Below are 10,670 nucleotides of genomic sequence, written 5' to 3' on the forward strand. Positions count from 1 at the left end.
CCTAAGACTTTACCATCCCCATGCTCCCTTATTTTGTAGTTGTCATATATTAAATTTATATACAACAAAAACCCTCTGACAACATGGCGATTTTTGTTGTTAATATTCATGCACATGAAAAAAAAAAAAAAAAAAAAAATATTCATGCACATGTTAAGGAACCTACAAAAACAATACTCAATTTATATTTATTATATTTATATTTATATAATTATTATATGTGCATTTATTTATATATTCAATATTATGTAAATTTATATTTACTCAAACCTGTGCCACCCAAGTCATAGAGTTCTCTGTCTGAGTCTTACCCTTGGAAATGCCCTGGAGAAGACAGAGAAAACATACATGGATATTTCCTGCCCCTGGGAGTATGCAGCCTTCTTTTTCTGATTCCTATTGCTAGAAAGATGGGGTTTCAGTTGGAGATTAGCTGGGAGCACAACTACAGCTAACATAGGCTCATGACTTGAGGGTTTTTTTTCAAGATAAAGCTGCAAGAGAAACAAACAAATGAACAAAATATGAGAATTGTATCCACATCCAGGTTGACTCTCTGAGTTTTCACTCTTCCCTAGAACTTGCTTTGAGGCTCTCAGGTAGTTTATTTTTTGCATTTTGTCTATTTAGTTAATCTTGTCAATTTTGCAAGAGAGATGGCTGAAGAGGGCATACCTGGCTGAAAGGAACATAATTTTGTGGCTTTTTCCTGTAGTGATAAGGAAACTCGTGACAAAATGAAAAACTGTGAACTCATGTCCATGCCATGTTTGGTTCCATACAAGACTTTGTACTTATGCAGTAAACTAAATACATAAGCTTTCCATAAATTTAATGTAAAACATGAGATTTAAATTGAAATGCATTGTGCTGGAGAAAATGGAAATCTTTTGGGAAATGATATTATTAGGACACAGATAAACTAGATATTATGAGAATCTATGGAAAAACTTTCTATTTGAACTTTCAGAGTAAATTTTACTATCATAATATTTAACACATATAACCTTTTTAAATTATCTTTACTAAAAAATACATATGATAAATGAAGGCCATGTTTTAAATAGTATGTTTATTATTTGATAACAACTGATTCTAGATCTTCCACATTTTACCCATTCCACAAATCTATTTTATTATTCATTTGTTTTTTAAATGATGCAGGAAGCATATGCAGTGTAATTCCAGATAGAACAGGGTTTAGGGTTAAACTTTCACAGAAAAAAAGCTACATCATACAAATACTCATCATTTATACAAAGAATGATTTGACCCATGTAAACCCTTATTTTCATCAGCTCTAAAAACAATAGCTTTGCTTTTCTGTGAGATGCATTCAGCAAGTTACATACAATAACATTTACAAAACACATAACCATGTTTCTAGTGCATGATCTCAATAAATGGAAATTGATGTCATTATTATATTCTAGGTATTATGTCAGATGCTAGGGAAATAAACCACAATAAAAGCACTGTACTGACACTCAAGGAACTGAGTGGAAAGACAGTTTAGTGGGAAAATGATATGTAATTACATGATAACCAGGTTATGAAATTATGACACAATAATTGTTAAAACATTAGTATGATAACAGAAACAACTAGTTGTAAAGGTAGAAAGTAAAAGCAATTTCCCTGTGTGTATTATCTTACACTACCTACATAAATAAAGTTTATCTTAGATATGTACTAAAAAAATAAGACTTTACCATTGTCGTGGTAAGAAAAAACCTTCAAGATACATTGTTTATGAAGTTATAAGAGACACAAATGATCATACTGATTATACTGCTATTTGGGTAAAATGAAATACACACTCATAACACACATACATGATTTTTCTGGAAAGTTAGTGAAAAAAATAAACATTGTTTACCCTTGAAGAAGGATACTGAATTGCCAAGGTACATAAATAAAAGGGAGATTTGTAAATTTTAAAAAATATTTTCCACCCCTTATAGACATTGTCTATTTAGAATTTTAATAGCATATTTAGAGATTGAAAGCATAATGTGGGAAAATGTTACTGACAGAATATTTTGGTGTAAAATGTAATATAATAGTAGTAATCCAATCTTTTTTTTTTTTTTTTTTTTGAGCAACATAGTTGATCGTTAATACCATTTAGTTAAGGAGGTCTTTCCAAAGATTAGTCAATTAATCTTGTCATCAGCCTTCCAAAATCCTTGGTGAATTTTCATAACTTTGTTAAGGTTTCAGAAAAATTTATTGACCTAAATCAAGCCAATATATTTATCAAGCTCTCCAACTTTCTGACATTCCCAACATTCTTTAATTTTCCCCCATAGCTTGCTAAGCCCATAGAATGATATCCTCTGCTTCCTTTGTGACTATTTTGCACCTGAACGAAGTGAGGATTTCTGGGGCTTATCAGGCCAACTGACCTTGCACAGAGCATGTGTATCTCTCCGTCTAACTCATCTGGACTCTGGGACTGAGATCCTCTGTGGCATTCCTGCTGCTTCGATCTCTCTTAGAAGCAACAGGCCTGTTGAACTTTCCCAACATTTTTGGTTTGGCTTCTTCCACATGACAGCATATCATTAACCTGTTTTATATAAGCATATTTAGTCACAAATATATATTTATTTTTTAAAATTTCAACTGAAAACTCATTGGGGTCTCCCACAGCACTGATTATCTTAAAATAAGTTGTTAAACAATAGAAATGTATAGCAGACACAGCAGGTTGCCTATTAAAATCTCGTTTTCTCTTTGTACTAAGAGAGCCCTAGTTCTAATTGGGGCGGCATTATGCTCTGCTAAAAATACATTTTCTTCTAGCCCAACTGGCTGCTAGGTATGGCAGTATTGCACAGTTCTGGACAAGGCCATCTCTCATTTTGTTCAGGGCTCCAGGCAAATTTTTTTTCTGGGATCTCTGTCTATATAAATAGTTTGATTAAAAATATATTAGAGACTTCTACTTCTGGTGAGATGCATAGGACATGTTTTTCCCTCTTTCTCCTGGCAAATGCAGCACAAGTCTTGAATAGTATATATACAACAGACTTATAGACTCTAAATGGTGAGAAAAGTAGACAGCCCAGCTAGTACCATTGGTAACTGAAGGATGGCATGGTAGTAAGTACCTGGGTTTCCCTTTTTGTCTCATATGTCTCAGACTAAATACTGGAGAAGCCAGCAATCCAGATACATCACTGGGCAGAGATATGAGCAAAAATATAAACAAACAAACAAACAAACAAATAAATAAATAAATAACAGACAAACAGAAAAGATTGCTTTCTTATCCAAAGGACCAGAAAAGAGGCAGCCTAGCAGGACAGAAATTTCTGGGAATAACCACCCTATTTCAAATACCACAGGAAAAAATTGAGGCCCCACTCTCAATTCCACCAGCAAAAACTAAGTAGAAAGCTGAAATTACACATTTACCAAGGCGCAGCGAGGCCCCCCAGATTCACAATCAGGGTCATGTCAGAGAAGGCGAAGGCGTAGGAGGGAGCCAGCACTTTCATCACTGGTGAGTAGTTAGGTGCCTGCCCCTCCGTCCAGAGAAGTGGATTCCACAAAAGGGTCCTTGATGGTGAACAAGAAGCTTGTGTGCTCAGAGAGATGCTTAGGGTGGTATCAGGAGAACTAGTGGAGAGTCCAAATTTTCGCCTTGCTTTATGGGGAAAATGCTACTTTCCCCATGGTATCAATGGAGGCTATACAGGGAGCAATAATGAGGTGTTTCTGCCCTTCCTGGTCAGGATGGTATCAGTGGTGACCTAAAATTGGAAAGTGGTCTACACAAGAATCCCTAAAGAATCTATATTTTTTAGAAAATGACCTCAAGGAATATTAACTGAGTCTGGCAAAAGCCCCAAGTTATAAAATAAATATAGAAATATTAATTATATTGCTATATGCTAGCAATGAACATATGGAATCTAGAAAAAAGATACAATACCAGGGGGACGCCTGGGTGGCTTAGCTGTTTAGCGCCTGCCTTTGGCCCAGGTCATGATCCTGGAGTCCCCGGGTCAAGTCCCACATCAGGCTCCCTGCATGGAGCCTGCTTCTCCCTCTGCCTGTGTCTCTGTCTGTCTGTCTCTCTCTCTCTGCCTCTTTCATGAATGAATGAATAAAATCTTTAAAAAAAAAGAAAAGAAAAAAGGAAAGATGCAATACCAGGGCTCAGACAGGAGTTAGGAGGACCCAGTTAGTTCTGGGTCGGGTCTGGAGATATCTGAACTGCTGGGGACAAGAGGAGTACCTGGAACTGCTTGAACAAAGAACTCAGAGTCCAGTAATGTCTACAAGGCAACATGGGGAGATGGCAAAGACAACACTCTTAGTAATGTGGTATGTAGCCAGCCAGGTCGAGTGACAAATGGTCAGCTTCAACAAGCAACTACTGGAACAGCCAACAGCAGATCCATTCAACTTAGAACTAATGATGCCAGAGATGATGAAATAGAAGAGAACCTGACTCAAGTGGGCAGTATCCTAGGACATTGGAAAAATAAGGCTCTGGACATGGGCAGTGGGGTTGAGGCTACAGATCCACAAATAGACTGGATCACAGAAAAGGCTGGTATCAACAAAGACCGTATTGACTTTGCCAGTGCCAGAGCAAAGAAATTCATCGCTAGCTAAAGCTGCAGCTGTGCTTATCATGTATTCATTTCTCCAGTTGCCCCATCAAAGTCATTATTCTTTCAGAGTTTGATGTTTTGATCCCATGCTCTTTGAACCAGGAGATAATGTGCAAGATGGGCTTGTAGTACACACACCTTATTTTTGAATGTTCTCTTTTCCCTTGAGGGTATACTACTGCTCTGCTTTCCTTCTAGTGTTTGTTTTTCTCAGTTTGGACTTTTAGATTGGTTTTTGTACATTGTATATAGTGAAATTTTTCATCCTCTTCATTTTCTTCAGCAGGTTCTTTTGCTCTTTAGAAGTATTGCCAAAGACAGCCATGCAAAAGGGAGCTGGAGGCAGGGGGAGCACAAGGAGGAGAGGCAAGAGATAAGAGGCTGTTCCTTCAAGAAAGCCTATAGGCCACAAAGTAAAACGGGTATTACCACAATAAGGAGCTAGTTGGGTTTAGTTTTTAAGTTGCTGTTATTGTCAATTTAGGCTAATACTTGGTCTGTTATATACAATATTTTTGTTATGTATAACAACTTGGCAACCTCCGTTCCAAATAATAGAATGAATTTTCTTAAAGTGAGCTTAATTGCTGAACTTCTGGTGATTCATGTATGTACATAGATTCTGTGATCCCATTTCATATTGCTCTGACCAGGAACTCTTTGTATAAATGCATGGCTTTTTTCCCCCCACAGTATTAGTGGTATCCTGGTCCTGTTACATGCCTATTGACCTCATAAACTTGTCATTAATCTTTGAAGAATAATGTGTAAATATGCATGAGTAACATGAGAATTTCAGATTTACCTCAATGCCAAGAATTATGTTTAGATAGGAAAAAAAGAAATTTGTTTTGATCTCAGGTAGAAAAATAGTTAGATTGCTTTGAGTTTTACATAGTGGGGTGGAGGAGGAGTAAAGGGAGAGGGAGAAGCAGGCTTCCTGCCTAGCAGGGACTCCAACCCACAGTTCAATCCCAGGACCCTGGGATCATGACCTGAGCAATACTTAACCAACTGAGCTACCCAGGCTCCCCAAAATAGACTGAACTTTTTTTTTTTAGACTGAACTTTTGACGCACCTACCAACTTAGCATCTGAAAGACATTGTGATGAGTGAAAAAAATCCAGTCTCAAAGTGGTCATATACTGCATAATTCAATTTATTTAATAGTCTCAAAACAACAAAATTATAAGATGGAAAACAGATTAGTTGTTGCCAGAGTTGTGGGATGATTTGGAAAGAGATGTGCATATGGCAATAAAGAGAGAGTTAGAGAAACATTTCTGGTGATAAAATAACTCTGCATATTTGCATAGTGTGGTGGGCGTCATGTGACTATACATCAAATGTAATAAAAAATAGAATTAAGTATGTACAATATATAAAAGTCAAATTCCTGGATTTAAAATTGTATTGTAATTATGCAAGATGTAACCCTTGGGAGAGATTGGGTCAAGAGTACATGAGAACTCTCTATACTGTATTTGTAACTTTCTATGAATTTGTCATAATTCATATAATTTTATGAATATATGTGTGTATACACAAAAACAGTGGCCCTACCTAAAGTGCACTGGCTTATCAATAAAGATAGAAGTGTGTAATTAAATATTTGTTTATTGTGCAATCAGTGCATGTAGTTCTTCATGATATCTACATCCTTTTTTAAGGTGCTATGCTATATGGTGTCTACTTTCCACACACACTCATATTTCAGAATCCCAGTCCTTTTTTTCTGAGATTTCTCCTCTTCACTTTTTTTGTGTACAAGAACCTGTATGGGAACTTAATATATAGTCTGTGCCTCTAAATCTCTTCTCAATGCCAACTTCACCTGGTTCCATTCTTGAGATGTGCTGCTTCTCTATGTAGAGTAAGAGTTGTTTTGTTCTGTTTTTTTTTTTCTTTCCATTTGCTGCTATATCCCCTGGGTCTAGAACATATTAAGAAATCAAAATAAAATTTTCATTGACTAGGTGAATAAATATGCATCAACTAATTAAGAGATTAGCTAGATATTTTTGATAGTTACCAATGAAGTGTAAGATGCTCCATATTGAGTCCCTGTGGAGGATATCCATGTGTTAAAGTAAAAACAAGGTGAATTATTTAACCACCACCTTTGTTTCTTAATTAAGTAATTCACTGAATGATTAACTGAATCATTGTGCATTTGCTTGATCCCTATAGCAAACATCCAGAGGACAACTAATACTGATCAAACAACAACATAATTTGAACATTATAATTCATTACAAAACTATGGTGACATAAATTTCTAACCATGGAATTCAGGAGGAAAAAGTGAGAATGACACAAAAGGAATATAAATATATATTTATATATATATAAATAAATTTATTACATATATACACATATATATGTGTAACATATATACATATATGTGTATGTATATATGCATATATATATATTTATGCCATGCTCAGTGTGAAGCCCAATGTAGGGCTTGAACCCATGAGATTAAGACTGGAGTTTGAGATTGAGTTGGAGGCTTAACCTACTGAGATACTCAGGTGCCTTGGAAAAGTATATATTTTTAAAGTAAGAATGTGGAGAAATAGGAAGGAAAGAAAAAAAAAAACTACAAGAGATAGAGTGGTGGACACATGGTGTAATGCCTCCCCTCATGGTAGTTGTCTATAATAACTTTTTGCATAATGTAATGCTTTCATGTAATAACATAAAAGATCATCCTGCAGCACATGATTCAGTACAACAAAAGTGAAATGCAGGCAATTAGCTCAATGATTTTCAGGGAGAAAGTGATTGCTCTGCACTGTGTTACTTTATGATCTGCCTATTAAAGGACCAACAAGAAATTGGGAGGAAAGATGCATAAGAAATGAAGTTAATTAAAAATACATGTCACATCCAGGCAAATTGAGTTAAGTAATCCAGGTTATAAAAAAACAATTTCAAACATGCAAGAACTTGTGAGATATTATATTCATTAACCCATTCTGAGAAGTCTAACAGAAGAGGCCTTTCCCATCAGCAGGTGGCCAAGGGAAACTTTAGTTTTATAATATAAGGGGTTCAGTATAACATTAAACATGAGCCTATAAACTTAGATTTTCTAAATACAAAAATAAACCCCAGAAAACAAAAGTCTTTTTTTTTTAAGTAATACTTGAAAGATCAACTGAAAAGTAATAAAAATCATTACATTCAGGGACAAGTAGAAACAGGGTGAAAGAGAACTAGACATAAGATTTATCCAATATTACTTTTTATAGCTTTGGGTTTTGAAGCCTGTAAATTATTTATAATTTCAAAATTAAAATTAAATCATGAAGATGAGGGACGCCTGGGTGGCTCAACGGCTGTGCACCAGCCTTTGGCTCAGGGCTTGTTCCTCGAGTCCTGGGATTGGGTCTTGCATAGGGCTCCCTGCAGGGAGCCTGCTTTTCCCTCTGCCTCTCTCTCTCTCTCTCTCTCTCTCTCTGTCTGTCATGAATAAATAAAATCTTTAAAATAAATAAATAATCATGAAGATGAAAATAATGAATCTTTAGCTAGAGTGTACTCTTACATTACAAATGGTGACCTGTATCTGTAAGGCTGACAAAGAACTACTGAATATAAAAGCAGTTCAACCACATTGTCTCCCTGATATTTTAAACACAAAAATTAAAACTAATTTTAGGTATAGGAAAGTGCAAAGCCAGTACCATCTGTCCCCCACTTTCCCTAATGTTACCTAACTATGCTATATGTATAAAGCCCATGAAATTCACAGTAGCCCAAAACTATTTTATATATAAAGCCCATGTAACTCATAGTGGCCCAACACTATTCACAAACTGGTTCCAATATCATAGGCTTTTCTGCTAATGTCCTTTTTCTCTCAAAATCCAATGCATGATATCATTGCAGATAGTCTTCACAATTCTATATTTATTGGACACTAACATATGGCAGTTTCTTTGTCTTGCCCTGTGTTCCAGGACCCTGTTGGGTTTGAAAGTACCAGTCAGGTCTTCCTTACAGTAAGCCTCAATTTAGATTTGTCTGAGATCTTTTCACGATACAACTGGGAGTATGGACTTGGGGAAGAACACCACAAATATGAAATACCCTTTGCATTGTATCAGACAGGGTGTATACATATATACAGTTCCTGTTATTGTTGAATGGTGCTCAGAAATTGGATCTGTGCACTGGGTTTTGCTCACTGATACTGTGGCATCCCTGTTTCTAGTTTATCTGAGCAGAGAGAACTACGAAATATATGCAGGTGTCATAACCCGTGTAGATGCTCATCTATATTTATTTCTCTAGCTGTATGGATAAAATAAACTGGAGTTCATATTGATGTCTAACTCCAATCCAGTACCACAGTATTTCTTCTAGTCTTTTCCTCCATGCTGATTTGTAACTTCTTTCTATGTAGTAAGAAATCTGCCTCCTTTTTATCTGTAATCTATTTACTTGCGTGTTCTATTCTAGCATCATGCAAAGTATTTCCAAAATTGCTAAATTAAATCCCTGGGGCAAACTAAGTTATTAATTAAGCAGAGTATGTACAGTTATTTTTGCTGTGGGCCTTACAGAATAGACCCAACATGCAGCTTTCCAAAGTCATTAGGCCATCCCCTTTTTACTTATCTCCTTTGGAGCAGAAAAGCTATACATTTGCAAAAGAGCGCATTCTTTTGTCAGAGTTCACATTTCATTCTGGATTTCCACAGCATGCTCCTATTTTAAAATTATCTGCATACATTTTCTGCACCCTTCCATATACAGTTCTATGGGTTTGGAAAAAACGGTCATGTATCCTCCTCCGTGGTATCATAAAAATGGTTCAATCACACTCACATCTCCTTATGTGGCCTCCCTCCTCGTCAGCTGAGCTTCCAGTGCCCCAACCCTGGGTGACAACTGATCTTTGTTTCTGTTGCTTATGGCCTTACCTTTTCAGAACAGGAGATCAAAGGAGTCACACAGTAAACAGCTTTTGGGTCTTGCTCTTTCACCTATTAAAATGCATTTATAATCCATCATGTGGACGAATAAAAATCAATAATGTGTTCCTTTATATTGCTAAGTGGTGTTGCATTGTATGGGTGTACCATAGTTTGTTTACACAACTATCCAAGGACATTTAGGTTGTTTGCAGTTTTTGATCATGAATACTATAAATATTTTTATATAGGCTTTGGTGTCATGGATTTTAGTTCACTTGGATAAAAATCTACTGACAGTATTACTGAATCCTATGGTAAGTGCATATATGATTATTTTTTTAAGTTGACAGTGACATTTTTCACTGGAATCAGAAATGAATGAGAGTTTTTGCTGCTCTGCATTCTTCCCAGCATTTGACATTGTCAGTGTTTTGTTGTTGTTGTCTGCTTTATTTGCTTTTATTTTTGCCATTTAATAGATGTAATATGGCATCTTACTGTGGTTTAAATTTGCATTTCTCTAATGACAGATGATGCTGAGAATCATTTAACATACTTATTTTCTGCACCAGTATTATTGTTGGTAGATTGTTTGTTCCAATATTCTATTTCTTATTGAGTTGTTTACTTTCCTATTGGAATGTAAGGGATTAAAAACTATTCCGTTTAATGTCTTTTAGAAGATATGTGATTTGCAAATATTTTCTCCCATTCTGCGGCTTTTCTTTTCAATTAGAGCAATTTCTTTTAAGGAGTAAAAGCTCCTGGGTTTGATAAATCTAGCTTACAATTTTTTTCTTTTACGGATAATGCCTTTAATATAATAACTTATTGTCAAACTCAAGATCATCAGACTATTTCTTATAGTTCCTCAGAGAGTTTTAATAGTTGTGTGTCCTGCACTTATGTCTATGATCATTTATGAGTTACATTTTGCACAAGTGTGAGACATAAGCCAATGATATTTGTTTGTTTTATTTGTATTAGCTCATTGCCTGTAGATGTTTGATTATTGTATTCTAGTTGGTGAAAATAGTATCTTTTCTTTGTTAAATTGTCTTTGTACCTTTGTCATAAATCCATTCACTATATTTTCATGGGTATATTTCT

The 10,670-nt window shown here is 35.5% G+C and overlaps 1 protein-coding gene across 1 annotated transcript in view; it reads left to right on the forward strand.

The window, feature by feature from the left end:
- Window positions 1–4,632, forward strand: part of LOC121482114 (synaptosomal-associated protein 23-like) — a 36,414-nt gene extending 31,782 nt beyond the window's left edge. Inside the window, exon 2 of the mRNA XM_041739951.1 lies at window positions 4,270–4,632. Coding sequence (XP_041595885.1) covers window positions 4,270–4,632 — 363 coding nt within the window. The remainder of the gene's footprint in view (window positions 1–4,269) is intronic.
- Window positions 4,633–10,670: the final 6,038 nt, after the last annotated feature.

Source organism: Vulpes lagopus, chromosome 24 (assembly GCF_018345385.1).
Source record: "Vulpes lagopus strain Blue_001 chromosome 24, ASM1834538v1, whole genome shotgun sequence".
Taxonomy (NCBI): Eukaryota; Metazoa; Chordata; class Mammalia; order Carnivora; family Canidae; genus Vulpes; species Vulpes lagopus.